General features: G+C 39.2%; 1 protein-coding gene across 1 annotated transcript in view; it reads right to left on the bottom strand.

The window, feature by feature from the left end:
* DERA (deoxyribose-phosphate aldolase) overlaps positions 1–23,253 on the bottom strand; it is a 53,432-nt gene that overhangs the window by 16,111 nt on the left and 14,068 nt on the right. Inside the window, exons 5-6 of the mRNA XM_027699706.1 lie at positions 21,497–21,631; positions 14,136–14,264 (exon numbers count right to left, since the gene is read on the bottom strand). Coding sequence (XP_027555507.1) covers positions 14,136–14,264; positions 21,497–21,631 — 264 coding nt within the window. The remainder of the gene's footprint in view (positions 1–14,135; positions 14,265–21,496; positions 21,632–23,253) is intronic.

The following is a 23,253-nucleotide window of genomic DNA, read 5'->3' as shown; positions in this document are numbered from 1 at the left end:
TTCAAAGGGATGACTTATGAAGGTGTGTTGCTGATAAATGCAGTCAGACTTTTCTGGCGTAAGAATCTACTGAGCACTACTTTAAAAAATGAAGGAAATCAAAAAGACCCTTAAGCACCATCAGAAATAGGCAGCAACTCTTAAAAAGGTATTTAATATGCTGGGACATTGTTCTCCACCTCCATTTGTCAACAGCCTGTGTGCTGATCTTACCACAGACTGCAATCACGGTGAGCATCTCAAACCAAAAGTACCAACAATCTAATTAAACAACTGTGGGTTTTGGTTAAAAAATAATTGAAACTGATAGAGAAATGTTCATTCCGTTAGTCCACTGGTAAAATGAAGATAATATTTCAATCTTCAAATCTACACTTTATATATAGGGTTTATATTTTTGAAAACATACACTAGACATATATTATCATTTTGAACTTTGACATTCCACTCTTTTTACTGAAATACTGACAATGAAAGAAATTGAATATCAAACTCTCTTTGTGTTAGATGTATATATATCCTCATAGGTATTTAGTGGCAAGTTATTAAATGTCACTATTCATTGAGACAGTACATTTTATGTCTTTCTTACAGAAAAAAAAAATCATCTGTGTAAAATTTGTAGCAATATTTCAGAGCCTCACTCTGGTATCGATGACTTTTTCATCCACACTTACATGGTCAGAAATAGAGGTGGTTAAGCAAAACATTACCTGTGTGTTACTGAGTTGTCACTTGCCAAACTGCAGTGGTAGTGACAGTGCCACCACCACGCCAGGAAGCGCGACCACCCTGTCTATACCTTTCCTCCTGTAATCCTGAGCTTCTTACATGAATAGCAAAAAGTCATTAGGAATTCAGCATTTCTCTACATCAAATCATATAGAAAGGTATCTAATGAGTATTTACACTGGAAAACAGTGTTCTGGAGTATAGCAGTGTTGCATATTCCTTATCTATCAACTAAGCACTGAATTTGCTTTGCTACACATCTTCCATAGAGTGCTTTAAGGCCCCCAGACATTAGCCCAAAGCAAAACCACATTGTCTCCATTTAATTACCTATCATTTCATACTTACTGTGATCAAAATTACTGAGTTAAACAAAATGGTTGCTAGTAACAGGAGACCATTGATAACCAGCAAGCTAAGGTAGGTGTACGTGCGAAGAGTTCAAAAGAAAAAGATGCTGCTGGCATGCTGTTTACTTTTCCAATGTGAATTTATAAAGGGGAGTGAAAGTGCAATATCAAGTGAATTAGCAGGAATTAAAAGGATTAAAATCCCAGGAACCAACGAAGTCAAAGAGAAATGGAAAATGGATTCAAGCCCTAAAATGATAAAATTATTTAACAACTTATTAAAACAGTTCATCATTGTAATTAAAATCCAAGTGCCTAGAAAAAAGTGCCACAAGAAAGGTAATTATTTATGAGAATACTTTAAAAAACCATTTATTGTGAATTTGGGAGAGAATCAGCCTGAAAGAGGTGGTAGAAAAAGAAATTGTTTGTTTATTCATAAAACTTATTTTGGTCTAGCATACCACTAAGAATCCCTAACATCTGCTCAATGGCAGCTGTAAGTAACATTAGGAACACTCAGACAATTTATATCTTTCTTTTTATTAAAAAATAAACAGGTCTTTTTAAATTATTCACTAGTAAATTAACATAAAAATCAGTGCTGTAGCTATCCACATTTTGTGGAAAGGAGTCTGAAAGCTTTGTATGATCATGATGATCTAAATCTTTCTATGTTTCACTACTTTATTCTTTATGTGATGTCCCACCTAATTTAGCAAACAAAAACTTAGAAAACCTACAAGCCATACCAGTGTCACAGCCATGAATAATACAGAATGTATCACTTATACCTCAAATGCCATATTAGTTGCCTTCTGACTTGAACAGATTCTTTTCAAACCTTCCCTTTTCCTTCCACCATTTAAAAATTCCCCTCAAATAACCTCAGACCTCTCCTGCTTCTGTCTTTTACGAACAAGACATTAGACAGGAAGGAGTAACAAAATGCAGCAGTGTTACTAATTACTAATTATTTGCTCTCATCTGCAGCACTTTCATACATGGATGACAAAGTGCTCTGCATGTCCCCGAGTTTCACTCCAAAACTGTGTTCTTAAGACAGTAAAAAAGGCATAGGAACACTTCAAACCTAAAAGCTTCTTTCCACCCCTCACTAACTTTTTTTTTCTTAATCTCTTCAACATTTCAGCAGAAAATATTACCTTCTTCCTATGTTTCTTTCCTGGCTTCAGTTTTTACTTCATGATACAACCAAGTTTCTGCAAATGAACTCGCCAAGCTGTTCAAAAGCCTGGAGTAGCTCTGTTTATTTTACTAAGATTTTTTTTGTTTTACCTCTAAGCAACAAACCAGCATTTCTGCAGTGCACTCTGAAGACAGTTAATTTAAAGCTAAGTGAGCTGTAATTCTAACCCACACACTGGAAATCACTGAAAACAGCATCGTTTCAATAGCCCATCCAGCTCAAGTTCCGGAGGAGTCTGCCTTGAAGCTGCAACCGTGCTGCAACTGGCAACCAAGCATGAATTTGCTTACATCCAGAGCAGCTGCAAACACAATACCTGATTATAACGTAAATGTAACTACTTAGCTATCAATGGCATGTATACAGTATCATGGTACCAGAGCACCACCTGAAAAATGCTACCCCTCCTCTTACTAGAGACTAAAAGTCACAAAAAACATGGCATCCCTTTCCATCATACCCCACACCAAGCTGCTTTCTCATCCTGGGGCTCAGCTTAGTTTCAAAGCTCCATTTACGAGTAAGGCTTTGTGCTTCCGCTGAGTTCTCTACAGCTTCACTATCCTGGACCAGTGGGAAGGAGGGTTTTGAAGATATATTATTCACGATTTTGTATTCCATAATTGAAGTTTAATTTGATGCATGCAATATGGAACATCACCACCTGTTTCCTTTTTGGTCCATTTGAGATGAATTAACAGATCTTCTTGATAAACTACAAGACTTGACCCTTGTGATGTCTAGAATAGGCTGGTAAATTGGGCACTGGATTTGCAACACAACTGCAGAGGTGACGGACAGAAGATGTTTTACTTAACAAGAGGTCCTGGCATTACAAAGGAGGAATCATTTCTACATCTTAGATTTAGGGAGAACTAAACTTGAGAAATCAGCTACAGTTGCACACTGCAGGGAAATCACTTTATAGCCCAAATGCTAATGGGGAAGAAGCACCAAAGTTACAAATGACACAATCAGACATCAAATCCCCATTGACTTGCCATGAAGGTTATGGACTTTGCTGTCAACTTTGTCTTTGTAAAAAATCTCTCAAAAGCAGGACTACTACAGAGAGCTCTGGGAAAGCTATTGTCTCTAGTAACTATCAAGTAAGCATAGTCAGAAACCAGAAGTTGTCTTATCTGAGAGATGCTGAATTTAAAAACTACAATTTCAGAAAAGGAATTAACATTCCCCCCCCCAAAACCAAACGCATCAGGAAGATTTCCCAGGGGATGAAATTCCAAAATATAGTATCAAAGAAGAGGCTATCCTTCATTCCTTTCAACATCTTCCCAACACAATTTGAGCTTTGGCAACACAAATCAGAGGAACACAGAATGGCTGTGAGACAAGCTCCAAGTAACCCAGGTACCTACCAAAGAAGTCCAAGACCCTTGTGCAACTCACCAAAAATACTGCAAGCAACCACAGAGGCAACCCAGAAAAGTCACTGAAGTGAGCACATTCCTGAAGAATATTGCTATATCCTATGTTTATATTCTGACAGAAACCTTTTCCTTTGAGAAAATGACTTAAATAGGCTGACAAAGTCTATTAAGAAGACCTTTTGAATTCTGGTTAAACCCTTACATTTATAAGGAAGGAACAATGTCATGCACGAGCATAAATGCATTTGCGTTTGAACAGTCCTGTTTAGCTCAGTGAAGAATGTGTCTTAGCATCATGCAGCCAGCAGTCAGCCTGGCTATTCAGCCTGTTTCTCTGCACTTCAAAGAATCATAGAATCATAGAATCAGCTGGGTTGGAAGGGACCTCCAAGATCATCAAGTCCAACCCTTGATCCAGCACCGCCGTGGTTACTAAACCATGGCACTAAGTGCCACATCCAGTCTCATCTTATAAACCTCCAGGGATGGAGAATCCACCCCTTCCCTGGGCAGCCCTTTCCAATGCCTGATTACCCTCTCTGTAAAGAATTTCTTCCTAATGTGCAACCTAAACCTCCCCTGGCAGAGCTTAAGACCATGCCCTCTTGTCCTACTGATAGTTGCCTGGGAGAAGAGATCACCACACTTCAAAATACAGTGTCAGCACCACTAGGACACGATTTGTTAAGTTAGTGGATGTCTTTATATTGATCTCAGTGTGTTTTAACATACAGCTTTAACATTCCAGGTAAGGAAACAATCCATATCCTCCTTATGGAAAACATCCTGTTTCATATTTTTGTCCAACTTTTATGTGTTTTACTTATGTTTGTGCTCATCTGTTGTTATTCTTCTTTATTTTCCACTGTATTCCTGTTCCTTAGGATTAAATTGAAATGTGTGTCCTTAGTTTTTTAAAATAACCTAACTGTTCAAAGATCATATATTCCTAGTGTATTTTTCCATTCAACATCTTTCTCTTCAGAAGTCTAAATCCACATTGCTGCTGTGCTGCTGCTATGAGCACATACCTTCAAATTAGGCAGGCATGATCACTTTTGATACCTCAAAAAGCAACAAAAAAATTCCCAGATCTACAACCCTAAAATCATGCTTAGTTTACTTCCACATCTATATTAAGTTTTTGATAAGGGACTGGATTTTCTAAGTAGTTTTCCTACTTGCAATCTCTTAAAAGATACTTTAATATTTCATAAGCCAATTTTATATAATTGATAGATACAGTAAATTAAATATTTATTTCTATTTTTCACTGGTTTAGTAGAATTTAACACCTGCTGCTGACAGCATAAAAAAATCAACCTGCAATATCAGAGAAATAAATAATACCCTGTACATCTATTGATTTTACATAATATTTCCATGTTTTAAAATTGCATTCTCTCAAACCATTACCTTCAATACTGGAGCTTCACAGATGCAAAGTTTTTTCCTAGGAAGCCGTGTTATTTTGATGGCATGTTTGACTAGAACTATTCACTGTGCAACAATTTCTGAGTCTGAGGTGATATGAAACTTCACAAGTTTTAACTCAAATTCTAACAAATTATTTAACATAGAAACAAGGTTTCATTCATGGAGAAAATTAACGCAACAGGGGTGCTTTCTCACCTCTCTGCATCAGTTGTTATAAATTGAAAGTATACCATTTAGATATTCCTTAATTAACATGCTTTGGAAAGATCTTGTATATCAGCAAAAGTGAAGTGCTATTCAGGCACTGGGGATAGTTTGCTAACACAAGGTTGACCCCTCTCAACTTTCACTGTGAGTACTTGCCTACTCACTGTAACCTACTATTTCACAACTGATTTCCAAAGGCTGAAGCATGAAAAATAGCCAATTTCTTAAAGGTCAAAAAGCAGAAATCTGCAGATCAAACCCTTCTCCACAGAGAGAAGGACAAGCCTGGGATTTCTGGGGAGTTACCACACTTCTGCCCCTCTACATTTTGCTCAGCGCCCGGAGAACACCAAAGCACAACAGAACAGGCACAGGGGAATCACAGCAAAACTCCTGCATTAAAAAACAACGTTTTGGGTGGAGTGCTATGAAAACAGCTGAAGGGAGGTGACCTCTGCTGCTGTTGTCTCCTGCAGTACACAATACCATCAGCCTAGAGTATCACAGCAAGCTGTGTCAGCTCCCACCTCCCTGCCGCTCCCAGGGATGGCTGCACTAGTAAATCAGGGTCAGCTGCTCCCACCAGAAAATTTCCAGGCTTTTTCTTGCTCTTTTTCCCAATTTCAGTTGTGACCTAGAGTATTTCATCTTCATGCACAGGCACAGGAAATTTCTACCTTCTAATGAGAAGAACATATTTCCATTTATACCTTAATTTACTAAACCTCACAGAAGTCCTATAAAATGTGCAATGTTAACTTTACACACAGAAAACCAGAGAGGCAAGATTAGTTGTCAAAAGTGATGATATGTTTATTAGAAGTCATTCTGCTACCACAAACCTCTCTTCTTTGTGGCTTCCTGACTTGATATTCTTTCAGTGGGAAGTGTTTGGAAATAGCACTTCCTTCAAAAGTGGGGATGGTGGAGGGAGAAAGTCAAGTGGTGTTGTGGGTAACACAAAATCAAGCAAACAGGCATAAAGCTGACAAGTCATCTGTTTTACTCTGATATTTCCTCTTTGACTTCATTCAAGGGTGTATATTCCTATTTTCTGATTAAAGTAGAACCCCATCAATAGAACAGACCTTTCACAAAATTAGCAAACTGAGTTGCCAGGCATCCTGTTATGACAAATACTAACGTCCCCAGATAACAATCTCCCCCCAGATATGGCTGTATAGGCAGCCACACAGTCCAGAAAGCACATAAATAAATGTGTAACAAAACATGGCACTGCATGCACGTCTGGATTTCCACCTTAACAAACTGCCAGCAAATGAGGTTTTACTGTATACACTCTAACTCTGTTCTTCCTTCACAGATCTCTGTAACTTTATTTTTTCCCCAACATCTCTGTTTCTCTTATGTATTACTTCTGCCTCTACTTACCCATGCAGGGTTCTGTTGACTCTTACTGGAAAGACTTTTCACTAGGGCCTGCCCTAGTGTTTCTCAGCCACTTTCCATTCCTTTGCTTCTGATTCCCTACACATATGTGACTGAGTTCCAGTCAGAATTTTAGGTCTGCTTTACTCAAGACCCACATTTTTTTTTGTGTTACTAGTCTTTGTATGGACTCTCATTGGTAACTCAAACATGAGGATACTGTGACTGCATTGTTAGAACTTTTCAACTCTGAGATTATCTATCACGCCCACATTATTTCTAATGATTAGCTGCAGTATCACTGTCAAGCTTGTAGGCAATTACCTCATTTAAGAGAGCATCCTTGTAGTGCCTTACTGAACATGTAGTTATCTGCATTTTTATATTACTGGCTTTTTTATTTCTCCCCACTCTGTACCAGAACAAATGAAGTCACTCGTTCCTGTGACTCTTTTAGATTGAATGTATTTCAAGACCATCCATCTTTTGATCTAACTCCTAATTCAAAAGCTTTGGTAGTGCATAATATCATTCAGAACTTTGAGACAGACTTGTCACTCTAACTTGCTATGCATCTTGGTTTTGCACAGGGGGTTTTGTGCTCAGTCCTTGCACTAAACTTTCAGTGATGTTAACCAGAGTTTTGAACATGCACAACAACCACAGACCATGCAGAATGAAGGACATCTGCTACAGCAGACAGGAAAGTGACCAACTTCCAATATAATTCCATAGCATTAATCACTGTCCTGATAAGCCTCTTAAAGCAGCCAACTGCCACCACTTCTACATATACAAGACATACAATGCTCCATCTGCGTGGTGCAAAATGCTGAATTTATCTGCAAGTTCAAATTTGTCTAAAAATTCTGAAGGAACAGGCAGATCTTCCGACAAATGAGGTATTGTCTGCACACACGCAAACAGAAGAGAACTGACATAAACATCATTTTATGCAGCCTCAGTGAACTGACAAATTCAGAAAAGTGCTCATGCCCACACTAGATCTAATCTGTACTGCTAGAAGATCACAGCCAAAGAAAATTGGGACTATTTGCTACCATTTGATGATGCAGGAGGGAGAACTCTCTCTACACTGTGCTTTGTTCTCTGAAGACAAGCAGTGAGATGCAAGAATATGCTGCATTTCAACACCTGTTTTCCCCAGCCAGTGAGTGTAGCTAAGCTGGAACAGCCAGCAAACCCATCACAATTCACTCTGACTCTTGCTTGGCTGGAGGGAGAGAGGAAATGGCCACCAGACCATGACTGAGAAAGCCTGAGTCACTAGTCAGTGGTAAGTCCTTTTCCTACACTTTCAGCAGAGTATAGACTCACAGATTTGCTCCCAGCTTATACTGGACTTGCAGACCAGAGCTTAACATCATCTGTCAGGCTCAAAAGCATTCAGAGACAGTTCACCCCTGTACAAAGGAGCTGCTTTTAGATGACAGACACATATTGCCCCTGGTTTCTGATGGACCTTTTACAGCGTAAAGTGTACACTGTAAACTCAGTACACTTGTTTGTATTTCAGACACATAAAACAAGACACAAATTGAATTCTTGTTTTATATGTGTTACCAAGTCTCCTCCCTTGGCTTGCCTTTCCTTTGGAAACGCTCTGGGCTCTAACAGCTGTCTGACTTGGTATCAAATTACACCTGAAGTTGTAGACACATAATTAAATCAATATATAATACAACCCACATGCTACTGAGGGGACCCTGGACTTTTGGGTTGAGCATAAGATTTAAAGCCAGGAACTCACAACTGATCTCATTTTGACTTCTGACTTGTCTGTTATTATCTTTGTCTCGTACTTCACAAGGCAATTGTAAGATTTATTCTGTTAATGTCGGTGTGTGCTTTGAAGACATAAAGTGCTATCTAAGTGCCAAGTATTATTACTTATTCAGTAGTCTTGTTTCCTACATTAGCTGCATTTGTGCAAAGCTTTTCAGTCAATTTTGCTAGTTTGGTTTCCTTTGCCTCTTTCATTTTTCATGAAACACTTGCTTGGCAGAAGTTTTGGATCATGGTGGTCCACATCCAGCAGTAGGAAGGTCATCCCTTGCACTTGGATGAGTGCTGACATGTTTACAGCCACACCACATAACCCTGCTCAAAAGAAATCTTTGCAAGGCAGTGCTCAGAACAAGAACAGCTATCGGTATCTTAGAATTTGTCTTCCCTAATGTTATTCAGAGCATAAAAACCTTATTTAGAGATGAGGTAAAAGCTTTGTGTAGCCAGGCATTATTTGGTGATGTTCCAAAACATCTCTGCTCACCTGTGAACTGCAACACAAAGCTTTTCTTCACTGTTTGGCTATATTATTTCTGTTCACTTTGGAATAAACAGCATCAAAGGATCTAAAAAAATTCCGGCTCACACATTTAATGTGCTTGAATTTTCCTCTTCTAGACTATCATCTTATTGCCTCAGCCATCTTCTTTTAGTATTTACAAGGGGTTTTGTGCTAGAGGCTTTAGAAGTTATTTTGTTTTAGCACTAACTCATTCCCTTTCTAAATTCAATGTTTACATTAGTCAGTATCTAAACATACAATTTATTTGACTAACTGCTTAATGGCCTGTGAAAAAATTGTTTAAACCCCATACATTTGTAGAGCTGCAAAAGAACATATATCACTCCTTTCTGATCTTTACACAGGCACTTATTTAGATATATAGATATATATAATGAAAACAAATATCTTTCACGTCACTGCTGTGCTCCCTCAGCTTCCCAAAGCGTGATGCAAAAGGAGCTGTTCTATCAAGAGCAGTTGTCAAAATGACATAGATGAAGTTTTCACTTTCAAAGTACTTAATCACTTCCTCCACCTTAATGAATATGAATTGTTATACAGAACAATAAAGACTTTGTAATTAGGTAATATGGTTAAAATGTGGGTTTCCAGAATAAAAAACCTAATATATGACTGAAATATGCAATTAAGTCATCAACAACTTTACTGAAGTGTTCGTTTCCCACTTCAAGTTCATCTTTCCCTTCCTTCTCTGGTTTGCTTGGCAGTTTCTGATGTTTTGTGTCAAAAAATAAAAGTTAAAAAATGGCCTACCTCTCATAGTGTGTACAAGAACTGCTTAAAGACACCATGATGGAGAGATAATAGTTACCTCTATTATGGGGGAGTCAGGCACTCCCATTTGTGTTCCTTAGGACTGTTCCAAGAGAATACAAAGACACAGACTTGAGTGTGTCCTATAGAAATGGACGTGACTCACATAAGTATATACCAGACAGTGAAAACCACTAATTAGTTTACTCATTGTCCCAAAGCAGAGCAAAAATGCAGTCAGTTTTCTTGAGAAAGTCATGTACTCAAACCACCATCAGGACTTCAAGAAGCTCAAGAAATGGCAGTGGATGTTATAAACCAGTGGCCAAAAATTCCCTGAATCAATACTAAGAGTTTGTCTCAGTCAGCTTTCTGAAAACAATGTGCTCCTTTGGCAGTGACATGGAACCACTCGTGCAATGCTACCTGCCATCATGTCCTCCTTAGCACTGCAAGGATAATTCTTGCCAGGTGAGTCACTGTCCTTAGAGGGTTGTCAGCCTCTTTCACTCAGAAACAGGTTTATAAATATTCCAGTAGAATTCATCGCATGTCAGTCAAGTCTGTAATCGTATGGTTAAAGGAATTTAAGTTAACTGTGTGCCTGCTCCCGTTCTGATGCCTTTCTCCTCACGAAAAAGGAAGAAAAAGTAGCTGTGGAGAATTATTCCAGAGACAACAGGAGCCAAGAGCCGCCGATTCAAACAGAGGCAAATTCTTGTATCTCACTGTGAAGCAACACTGTTTCCCAAGTTCTTGAAGGTGCAAGGATTAACATCCTATACATGGGCATGTTGTGCAAAGCACCATATCTACAACTGGCCTCCACCTCCACTGCAGTGCTGGGATCTGCACGTCTCACTCCCTGGTGTGCATGGGATGCCTTCCAACAAGTCCTGCAAGGGCTGTGGTGCAGAGTGCAGCTGTTTGCCTGTGGAAGTGCCCTGTGCACCCTCCTCTGAATACAAAGTGCATGGGTACATCTCCCCATTTGGAGCACGGCCCTCAGTGTTCTTTTAAAACCCCAACCAACGTGGAGGTGCCCGTTTTTTGAACATTTACCATCCCTTTCCAAGTCAGTGACCTGTGCAGCCTGGCTGCATGTCCAGTGACTGAACCCCCACCTGAGAGCTGAATCAGACCAACCAGGAAGGATATTGAGGTCCTGGAGCAGGTCCAGAGGAGGGCAACAAGGCTGGTGAAGGGACTCAAGCACAAGTCCTATGAGAAGAGGCTGAGGGAGCTGGGGCTGTTCAGCTCAGAGAAGAGGAGGCTCAGGGGAGACCTCATCACTCTCTACAACTCCCTGACAGGAGGTTGTAGCCAGGTGGGGGTTGGTCTCTTTTCCCAGGCAACTATCAGCAAGACAAGAGGGCATGGTCTTAAGCTGTGCCAGGGGAGGTTTAGGTTGCACATTAGGAAGAAATTCTTTACAGAGAGGGTAATCAGGCATTGGAATGGGCTGCCCAGGGAAGGGGTGGATTCTCCATCCCTGGAAGTTTATAAGATGAGACTGGATGTGGCACTTAGTGCCATGGTCTAGCAACCGCAGCAGGGTTGGATCAAGGGTTGGACTTGATGATCTCGGAGGTCCCTTCCAACCCAGTTGATTCTGTGATTCTATAACACGCTGTGGTACCCAGCATATACCAGTAATTCCTCACCCAGCACAAGGAAGACTATATAAAAATTTTGGAAAGTTATCTGGGAAAGGAGACATCTGTGTTGCTCAGTTAACTGCTTTGTGCAAAGCACAACAACCTTATCAGGAGGGACTGAGATGCTTAACAGCAAATACACTGTAAAACTGATCTCTGTGTCGTAGAAGAACCTCAGTCACAGAAACCAAGTCCCACCTATCCCAGGGAAGCTTTTCAACCACAGAGCTACTGATAAATCAGAATTGTGTTACTCTCTCAGCCTTCTGAGTCTCACAAATGAGACACACAGGAAATACATATATTTTACATACTTTTTGCCACATGTCTAGTGGCTTTGTGCTTCAGAATCTAGATGAAATGTGTGCATGCTCAACAAGGGCAACGTAAACATCTGTAAGCCTAGAATTTTGTGCTTCCTAGATGATAGGCTGACATCATGTATAGTGAAGTGTGTGAGGACTGCACACCACGTCCTTGGTTCCACTGATACAACTGCATGTAAGGCAAGGCTGTAAACCAGATTACTGAGGCTATGACCATTTAAAAAAAAACCAACATCACAAAAGCCAAATAACCAAAGCCACACATCAAACTAGTTCACCCTTTTCTGGAGAAATTTGTAACTGTATTACTTTGAAAACTCAGCTTACAACACAGCATGAAAAGCACTTCCAACACCACAGCTGAAGGAGCAGCAAATTTTGCTGTAAAGGAAAGGAGCAACTGACCAGAGGCAGGAAAAACTTCTAAAGCCAGTTTTGCAGTTCAATTCACTATACTGTGTAACTAATTTCCTCATATAAAACTAAGTACTAGGGTCAAGTTTATGAGCATTGTTACTGCTTGATCTTAGCTAAAACCTGCCAGGGCCTGACAAGATCATCTGCTTTTTTTTCCTTACTTTTAAATCATGTCGCCAGTTGAAAAAAAATGGATACTAAATGGATACTAAAGCTAGGATTTAAAGCTACTGTGCCAAATCACTTGCTCCAAATGCTACAAGTATACAAATCAAACAAAATTCAACTGGAATTTGAGGTTCTCACCAGCTATGACAAGTTGGAGTCGGAAGATCTGGCCCTCAATGCATGTGTGTAGGGCACCAATAAATTCTTATTTTTACACCTACCCACAAAGAAAAAACAAGAGACTGAAGTAAGGAAATTACTGCATATATTCAGATGGATAAGTATGTTGTAAAATGAATAACTAGGCAAGGAAAATCATTAACAATAGAGCCATCTGCTGTATTTCAAAAAAACTACACCAGCAAAAATTCTGAAAATGGTAAAACGACCTGAATTTTTCACTACTCCATGTTATGAAACATGATCATAACGGTTAGTACATCAGTTTAAATGACAGGAAATGTGTATTTCTTACACCTCTTCTAATTAAAAGCAATATTTAGTCACATAATACTGATCCTCTGTGTCTGATGATACTAATTGACATTGTAGCTGAGCATATTAAAAGCCTCAAATGCTTTCCATTCCATCTTAATCAGATAAGCACAGTATTGTGTATGGTGACAATGAGGTCAGCAGCAAGCTGAATATTTAAATACTGAGAAGACACTTACTTTACGATAAGAATTTCAGGTACAAAGAGTTTATAGTAGAAAAAAAAATCAACACAATAATGAGGGGAAGTTTAAAAGACAGATTAACCCAAGTGGTTCTTAGTATATCTTTCAACTTCCAGAAATGAACTTGAAGTGCCCTCTTTCAAGCATGGTGGAAAAAGCAAGTGCCTAGAAGCAAATTCCCAGTTTTGCATCTTAAAGATAGCATTAAAACACAGATCCAAAGTCGTGGGTAAACTAGGGAAAATTGTACCAGCACAGCCCCAAAGCAGCAGAGACAAATATACTGCTGTAAATCTGGGTGGTATAACCATGCAAAAAGGTAACCCCTACAAAGTATACATAGCCCCTACAAACTCTATCCTGTTCATGGGAACGTGTTTCTCAGCTGAAAGGTTCAGAATAAAAGACAGACAGACTCTTAAGCATCAGGTTTGATGTAATCGAGTTTTCAAAGACAGGGAAAACAACACCTTTTGAAGTGCCAATTAACTGCTGGTAGTGAGTGCCACTGCTTTTGAGTGTGCCAGTTAAAACCAGTTATAAACTAGCCCATCCCAGTGCCTGCTGGAGCCTGCGGTGTTCTTCCCTTCACTGCATTTCCCATGGAGTTGGTTTCCCAAACCTCTCAGAGGTGGTCAGAAGAAGTGACCACAAACCAAAAATGAGAGCTGTCAGCATCAATCTTCATAGGGAAGTTCCCCTTGCATTTAAAATAAGCTGACATGATATCACCCAACATCATATCTGTTGGTCACCACAACTGTCTCAATAAGTGTATCTGCCCCAAATGTATGTGTCTTTATTAAATATACCAAGGATCAGATGTTTGACAACAAATATTACTTGTTCCTACAAATCCTGTCATTCAGCAGTTTTAAGTGTTATTTAACATTTCATTCCATTTTTGTAGGTTATACAAAACAAGTGACACTTCATCATTACACCTGCAACTTCAGTAATTGCTACATAACAGTTTTTTCTACTTTCGACAAAACTAAACTTCCACGACTAGAATTTTTAAAGCATCATAAATAATATAGCAAAGACTTTCTTAGCTTGAAAAGAAAACCACATATATTTACCTGCCATCATAGCAATCATACTGGCTTTGTAGACATTAGCAAGGGACCCCAATTCACCTGTTGCCAAGATTGTTTTCATGTGAGCTTCTCCACAGGCCTTACGGCACTGACGGATCTCCTCGTAGAGACCTGTGGATAAAAGCATAGGAAAATGATCAAAGTTGCCTGAGAGACATTTCAAGTATGGCTGTAATTTCCACTTCTGGATTAATTTCCAATCTTATAATTAGTCATGGCACTCAAGAACTTCAGTTTTGCAAGTTCAATAAATTACGTGACTGGAGGTAATTAACAATGCCATGCATTTACTTAATAGCTATTAATGTCGGTTCTCTCAAAACTTCAAATGTGCACAGTATGCCAAATACTCAAACACATCAGGAGTAAAAAATGCTATGATAGTAAAGATTGATTTTAAACCAGCTTTTCCAGCAATAAATATGGTAGCACATTGAATCAGTAGTCAGGGACAGTTATGTTTTTCTACGTACATCACTCTCTCCCTTTCACCTACATTTGCCAAAGTATTTTGTTTAAAAGACACCAAAGGTGTAACCAAGTCATATGATCACAAACATTAGTGCCACCTGAGATGCCATAACATATCCCCTTGGCTTCCAGCTGCCACTTCTGGATGATCCACATCTCCCTCTGGTTTCCTACTGTTCTCCCCAGTACCATAGAACCAGCTCAGGAAGTCTGATTATGGAACTCAGTGTCTGTGTTTAGGCACCTGAATCCCACATTAAGCTTCTTAGAAATAAGAATTTCCTGAAAAAAATCAACACAGTGTGCTAACATCCCTGCAGAGGGGAAACCAAGGCCTGGGATCACACCTCAAGGACCAGCAAATTCACATGGATCTGTGACAGGGAGGGCAGCCCAGCATTTGGCTGTTCAGGGACATTGTCCAGAGCAGACCACCCCCTCACAAACTCCTGCTTTCAGATTTACAAAGCGTCATGGCCAGAGGCATGCTTAACTTTCTAACAGTTTTATATTTTCACAGACTCAGTAAGGACTGGAATAAATTTGGACATAACCAACTATAAAAAGGCCAGAACTTGTGAACCCGGTCAGGTAATGCAACATGGGGAGCTCAGAGAAACCCTCCCATCCTTTCCAGTAACATTCACCAGTGCTCCCACAAAAGTTTAAACATAGGGAGATGAAAAGAGCTAGAAATGAATGAAACATAGCTGTCAGAAGTTGGCCACTTGGGAATGTGTAAGAGTCCCCCTGTGTGGGGAGAAAAACAGCTCTACCAGTGTACAGTCACCACTTCTAGAATTCGATTTTTTTTTTTTAAAGATGCAAAATAAGCTATCGGGATCCTTTGCAACAGAGTCCTTTTTCAAGCACTTAATCAAAAACTTCTTTGGTAGAAGGCTAAAATACAGCTTTAAATAAGTCTTGCTAAAGCAGTCCAGGCTATAAAGACTAATTTTTTTCAGCAATACTTCTTTTTTTCCCCTCAATCCTTCAGTGAGACCTGGAAATATATGGCTGGACCTCCCTCCACTCACGATGCTGCCGCTGCCGCAGCCGATTGATGCCACTGGCCCATCAGGTGTCCAGGGCTGGAATTGCTTGGGTGGCCCTCTGAGACACACTGCACACATTAGCAGACAACTGGCTAATGCACTTAGCAAGTCCCTTTATAGACACCAGGCTTCACCTTGTTTCTTACTGTGTACCAAAGGTGTGAATTAATCAGTACTAGCATGCAGTCTAACATGTTTTATTGATCAATTGATGATGCTCCAGAAACCTACATCAAATCGAGGCTCAAAAAGGAAACACAAAGGACCTGTGCTATTTTTTTGTGCATTTAATAACCCTGCTCGTGTTAGATCCAAACACAACCTCTTTTTGTGAAGTGACTATCCTGAAGCTTTTGAAAAGCCAGAGAAAGCAGCTTTCTTGTTCTTCTAGTTTCGGTAACAAGAGGAAAAGTTTTCTCTACCTTCAAGACACGCCACCAAAAATGTCAAAATAAAATCAACAAAATGTACATTTAGGCTGGATTCCATGAAAAGGAATTATACCCTCACAGCTGTTGTTCACTGGAGTTAGTACTGCAGCTACAGCACCCTCCCTATAGTTGGAAGGTGCTTTTACATGCAATTAGCGTCAAGCTCGTTGGAACAGTCTCACTACCTGACAGCTCTCGTCATCCCACGGACAGGAGCAACTGAGGAGCTTCAATCAGCCGTGTCTGTCAGGTGAGCTGAGGTGGTGGAAGAGTGGGCATGCTTTAATGGGGCAGGTGTGTAGGGAAGGAATGCTGTTCTTTATTCAGAGACCAATTATTGCAGACATCAGCTGGCGTTCATAGGACATTTCCAACCCCACAGTAAAAGCACAAATAGAAACGCAACTATGGCTGGGACGGAGAAAATTAACCAGAGCACCTCAGTCCCGGTGCAAGCCAGAACTCCTTTGATACACAACAAGTGCAAAAACTCCTACTCCTTTCAAAAATAAAAAGAGAAGTTTCGGTGCTCAGTCAGATTTAAATCAAGGCACAAATGATGGGATTATCCTGGAACTTCCTGGCAAATGTCTAAAGTACGGGTGGAGTTAAAAACGTACTCAGTGTTTCAATGGGTCTTGTGCTGCCAGGAAGCCCATCACTTAACTATTGTGCTCCTCCAAGCTGGGCAGGAACAGGATCAAAGCTGGACTATACAATTCTGGGAATATCTGCAACATGTGCAGAACACCAACAACTGACACAGCAGACACAGCTTCTCTGGCCAGCAGTAGTGGCACAAAGATTTTGGTAAACTCCAGAGGCATATTTTCAACTGTGAGCCAAGACCACCAAGAAGAGGTTGTAAAAGAGTTTTCTTTTGACTGTTAAAAACAAAGAAAATAAAATCAAAAGCTCTCAAAGCAAATGGCCAGTAGTGTGTAGCATCTTGAACAAAGCACCAGCATTATCCATTCTAAAAGAGGTCTAAACCTTATCCACACGGAAAAAAAACCCAAAACCCAACAAACCCACAAAAAAACTCCCAAAGCAAGTCAACGTATATAGAATATACCTGGAGGCAGATGCTCATTGATATAGTCTGCAGTAGCTTTACTGACTTTACTGTAAAAATGGATGTGACAAAAGAACTCCTCTACATTGCAGCACTTACTTAAGATACCTGACAGCTTTCATGAACTTTAGATCTGCTTTTACTGGATGCATTTATAGAAGTCAGAAAAATTCAGATTTTGTTGGAAAAAAATGTTTTCATAGCTCTGATTTTAATTTCACTGCTATAACACATTAAGTGTTGGAAGATGTCCTTTTTGTAGTTTTCCTAAAATTGCTAATATTCAGTACACTATATTGAATTTTAGCAGATATTAAATATATTGTAAAAAAATATTCTTTCTCAAGTAAACATCCCTGACAATTTCTGCTGGCTATAATCTGCATTAGATTTTCTAGATGGTCTTTTACTTTGGCCTAATTCATTAGTCTTAAATATCATAAAATAAAATGGATAATCCAAATCTCCTACAAAGGAAATGAAAATATTAAGGGGGAAAAAATCTCACTGCTTAATTTTTTATGGAATAGCTCTTCTCCAAAAAGGTGATGATAAAACCAATTCTTTTTTAAATTCAATTTATTTGGTGTTTTTATCTAGTCAGTCACAATGACTGATGCTAAGGGTAGAAATTGAGACAAGGAGGGAAGATGTTTTGATTTCTGTTAGACCAAAAGATCAAGGTAATTGCAATGGGAAACTGGAAAATGAGCTGGAATCCCTTCTGTCTGGCATGTTAATGGCAGGTTTGTTAACAAAATGACAAGCACAAGGCTATCAGCTCAACACAGCTCTCTCAGTTCTGCTCTCAGCCACATATGTGCAACTCCAGGCTCCAGTGATTCACATGGAACTGGAAACAGAGCTCGGCTTCAGGAGCCTGAGCTGCTGCTGACAATATAAGACAGATATCGTGCAACTGGACTTTAAGATCCCAAGTCAGCTTGCACAGCTAGAAACAGTAAATCCAGCTATAATGTTTCTGAACAACGTGGGGTCTTTTCCAAGTCTCTAGAGCAGAGAGTGTATTTTCTCTGCACTGTTTACAAAGCATGTAGCACAAAATGGGATCTCAATCCCTGAACAAAGCCTCTAAACTCACAGCTGAATAATTATTAACAGAATTGAAAAGTAGTTTTCATGAGGTTATATCTAATGCAGTTCATGGATGCAGCCACACTCAAACTTGTTACAGTATAGCTGGTTTTTTCCCTTTTGTAATAGGAAAATTCAATGGACATAGAGCAAATGATGGATTAACAATTCTGTTACAGCCACTGACAGTGTACTACGTCCAGGTCTTTCCTAAAAACTGTGGAATTAGAAATAACACTACAACACCCCAGACAGCTTCAGAAGGTACAGTAAATCCAACACATTGATAAGAGGGAAAAAAAAGAATAATAAATAAATCCAGTTTCTTTCAACCATTTTTTGGTCAAGTTGATCACTCCTTACATAAAGACTCCACATTCTATGCCTAAAGGAAGTATCTAAATTGAGATTTTTAAGCTTAATCCATACTTTGTCAAGTGACACAAGATAATGGTTGAGTAAACTACTTTAAAGTAGTATTGGTTTAAAAGCTACAAGGTTGTAAAAGGTACGTAAATTCATAAACTTAGACCTCATTTCATGTTATTTTCTAATGTAATTTAGCTGTCCAATGAAGCTGCTTTCATATTCGGCAATATTAAAAAGATCTTAACAATCACTTCACAAAGATGTAGAAAATACCATCTCAGTATGAAGCTCATAAAGAGCTTCAGCAATATTCAAAAACTGCTTTAAAATAACTTGACATAATTGGACATACACTAAAATATTTAATAATCAAACAAGACTTTGAAACGAATCACAAAGCAACACTGTTCTATCACGGTGACCCCAATTATTGCTCAGGCTAGAAGAAAAGCTACAAATGAACAGTAAGATGAAGCACTCTACCACATACATTTTTGTCAATAACTTCTGAAGTTGCGAAGACTGGCAGCACGAGAAAATACCCATAAAAATATATTGTTAAAGTTATAAGCATAAGCAGAGGTTCTGTTATAAGTACAAGACAGCTTTAACTGATGAAGCACCTTGAACAAAGGCACGGTTATAGCACTAGACTTTTCCATTTTATGTAATATAGGAATTCAGCCTAAAAAGACTTCTTCATCCCTCCTTCTAGATTCCTTAGCAGTAGTTTATACATGTTGAGTATCATATCTAATCATTAGATAGAGGTGGAAACCTGCATGTTCACACAGATAACATACATCTCTTAAAAGCTAAACAGGAAGTCAGAAGACTAGATTTTCACCGAAATACTGAGATCACCTAATGAGGTTTGGTGTTTTTCTTCTGGATGGGAAGGCCAGATATTGTAATTTTTCAACTTGTGGCATCATTATCTGGATGGCAACTAAATTCTCTTCCTGAGGTAGCTTTTTTCGAAGACCATGTAAATGTGTGTCACAAATAGATTCACACTGATGGACAAACTTAGAGAAAACATTTGGAAATAATTTGAATTCTGCTCCCAGGGAAAAAAAAAATATAAGCAGCTGCCAAAATCAGGATGGCTTTCAACCTTATCATGACTTCAGCTCTGGATAAAAGGATATCCATACGAAATTAAAAGCCATCCCTAATTTACTTATTTAATAAACTGACAGCTTTACACCACATCCATCATTGCCATGTCTGTGTACTCCTACCCTGTAATTTGTGACCACAAAAACCAATTCATCTCCCACGTAGAAAAACCTAACAATGTATGTTCAGTTCATTTCAGTCACCAATACAAACTCTCTCTCTGAATCTAGCCCTGTATTCCTCCTCTGAGTTCTCCTTCATGTAATCCCAGGCAACAGACCCTCAAGCCTGCACACCTTTCATGCACTAAACTTCTGCTCTCTGTTCTGTGCAACTTGCACTTAACAGTGGTTTGTACCATGAAATCCGAAGCATGACAACCAGAGTCATGTCAGAAATTGCTGCAAGACAGGTTTCTTCAGACATAATTGCAATTCTGCTGAAGTCCAGCTTAGTGGTCTTTTTTGAGTCTTAGTGACAGATCACTGTCCAGCTCACTTTGTACCCAAGACTAATATGTGTTCCCAGCAGACTGCAGCTCTTGGAGGGGTATCTGCTTTGTAGACCACAGCAAAGACCCTAACAAAGATACAGCACAGGAAGGTATATGCACAGTCTTGCTACCAGCTGGTAAAGGTCTTGGTCCATCATGCTGCCTTATTTGAAACCTCTCAATCATCCGGTCTCCATGTTCCGGCAATTTCTGAGGCCATACCTGAATTTACAAATAGACACTGAAAGAAACAAATGTCTGCAGCAATGCACATCCTGCAGAAGTCAAACGCTTGTAAAGCTGCATAGATTTAAGAGCAGAAGGATGAAGACGGTAAATACTGTAAAAGAGGTCAAAAGATTACAGCAAATGAAAGCAGGATATCAGCCCTGAAGACAGATGCAGAAACATGGATTTTTTTGGTTCAATTCTAACTGCTAATTGAAGGAATGCCAAAATCAGAAAACATGATCTATTAGCAAGATGACTGTATTTCCTTAACTAAACTCAGGTACCAGGGGTCCATTATGAAGTCGTCCAATCAACTAGGATATTATGGCACTGCATTATACAACTAAATGGAAAACTCATTCCAAGACAATGATGTGTTTATCTTCACATGGAGATTAGTTATAGGAGCACTGTCAGCACTTAAGGCAAACCATTCACAGTACATTAAGGAGGCAATTAGAGCAAAAACCACCTTCAGCATTATTGTTCTTACTAATTAGTAGTAGTAGTCTACAGACACCAGAACATCAATAATAATATGAACAGTCAATTTGTACCCTCAATTTTCAGGAGAAGGAAAACAACTAAAATACATGTTTTTGTCAAGAACTGAAACATGTATATTTAACAAGGTATCATCTACATTAACAGTCCCTTGGGCTTTCTACAAAACTGTTCAAATAATTAGGCTTTCACTCGCTATTTTTTTAACTCTTTACACAAAATCCTCTAAAGGCACAGAAGGAATACACCTGAATTTTCAAAGCACATTCCGCATGTCCAACCTGACATGACTTTCAACAGCATTCTTTTAAAAAAATGCAACCCTCTGTCAAGAATTAGTTAAATAGGTTTTATTTAGCTGAGAGCCCCAGACTATCAGTGACTATTGGGGGAGGGACCATTTTCTTCAAGGACTGATGTGGTGATTTGGGGAAGACACAAAGATAGCACGTGCATACAGAGAGGTTTAGGGTCCTTGCCAAAGGGTGGGTACTTACCTTCCCACTGGCCAGTCAGCACCAGACTCCTGCTAATGACAATGTCAATCTCTCTGGCACCATATTCCACAGCCAGTTTTATTTCAGCCAGTTTGGTTTCTAGAGGAGTTTGTCCAGATGGAAACCCAGCAGCCACTAGCGTGAAAGGGGATGCAGGTAGAGGGAAGAAATGTTTTAAAGTTTTATAAATTAACCATAAGATTGCATATACCTCTAATACACCAAAAAGTTTGAAAGTTATTCTTTTTTTTATCCATACTATGATTCAAAAAATCTAAAGGCACTTCATCCTACCCCCTCTTCACCCACAAGAAGCATTAGCTCTACCCTCAAAACCCAGTGTCCAGCAAGATAGTAAGTGCATCTTGTGAAAAGATCTTTCACATCTTAAAATTTTTCCAGAGCAGCCTACATAAAAAGCAAAATATCTATTGCCTCCAGCAGAATTGAGCAAACAAGAAGTGAACTCAGATATGAAGCAATACATACATTTTTAATTCTCTCCAATTCTTTTAAGCAGTATCTCAAGTTAAATCATAGTAATATTGTTTAACAGCTAAATCACGAAACAGCAAAAATTGCTTTCAATGAGATCTACTTAGGATTATGTTTATGATGTGTAAGTACAAAACCCAAAGGTAACTTTGGAAATGGAAAAAACAATGGCTTTTTCAGAGATTGTCTTTCTCTGACATATAAATGCATTTAGCATGTATTTTTCCCACACACAACAACGAAAAAACAAAAAAACTCACCAGAAAACATGGGGCTTAGCATTAAACACCCAATCTAACTTCAAAGTTAGCCTGTTTTGAGCAAGATGTTGGATCAGGTGGCATCCAGAGCTCCCTTCCAACCTCCATAATTCTTTGATTCTACTTCTTGCTTATTGTGGATTCAGGACTTGTCTCTCCTATGTGGTGACTGGAGAAGAGCTGGCACTGTCAGAGAGTTGTGTGTAAAGGCTCTGAACCTGTAGGGTGCCCAGCAGGTAACAACCCTCAGCTCTGCACAGATTTAGGATGTGCTGGTTTGGGCTGGGATAGAGTTATCCTCACAGGAGCTGGTACAGGGTTGTGTTTTGGATTTGTTCTGGAAACAGTGTTGGTATTACAAGGATGTTTTGGCTACTGCTGGGAAGGGCTTGCAGAGCGTCAAGGTCTTTTCTGCCTCTCACCCTACCCCACCAGCGGGTAGGCTGGGGGTGCACAAAAAAACTGGGAGGAGACACAGCCAGGACAGCAGACCCCAACTGCCCAAAGGGATATGCATTCCACATGGCATCATATCCAGCATATAAATTAGGGTTAAATTTGGCTGGGGGCTACTGCTTGTGGTGAGCAACTGTTTTACATCTGTGTCACTTGTCTCACTTGTGTTTTCTTGCTCTTTTTTTTGTTGTTATTTTCCTTTTCATTGCATTTATTACCATTAATATTATTAATTATATTTTATTTGAATTATGAAACTGTTCTTATCTGAACCCACAGATTTTCTCACTTTTACCCTTCCAGTTCTCTTTCCCTCCCCATCCTGGGAGGGAGTGTGTGAGCGAGCAGCTGTGTTGCTTAGTTGCTGGCTACAGTTAAACTTGAGATAGGATTACACTTAAAAGCCAAACAACTGATAGAGAAAATAAACTTTATATCAGAACTCCTCTTATTATCATCATCATCTTCATCTACTTAGTGTACCCTGATACTTGTCCAGCATACTATCTCAATTTTTTCTATTCAGGCGAGGAAAACACTGATATA

Source organism: Neopelma chrysocephalum, unplaced genomic scaffold, assembly GCF_003984885.1.
Source record: "Neopelma chrysocephalum unplaced genomic scaffold, ASM398488v2 Primary Assembly neopelma1_139, whole genome shotgun sequence".
Taxonomy (NCBI): Eukaryota; Metazoa; Chordata; class Aves; order Passeriformes; family Pipridae; genus Neopelma; species Neopelma chrysocephalum.
The sequence above is the reverse complement of the archived record's forward strand: the minus strand, read 5'-3'. Positions and strand labels throughout refer to the sequence as shown.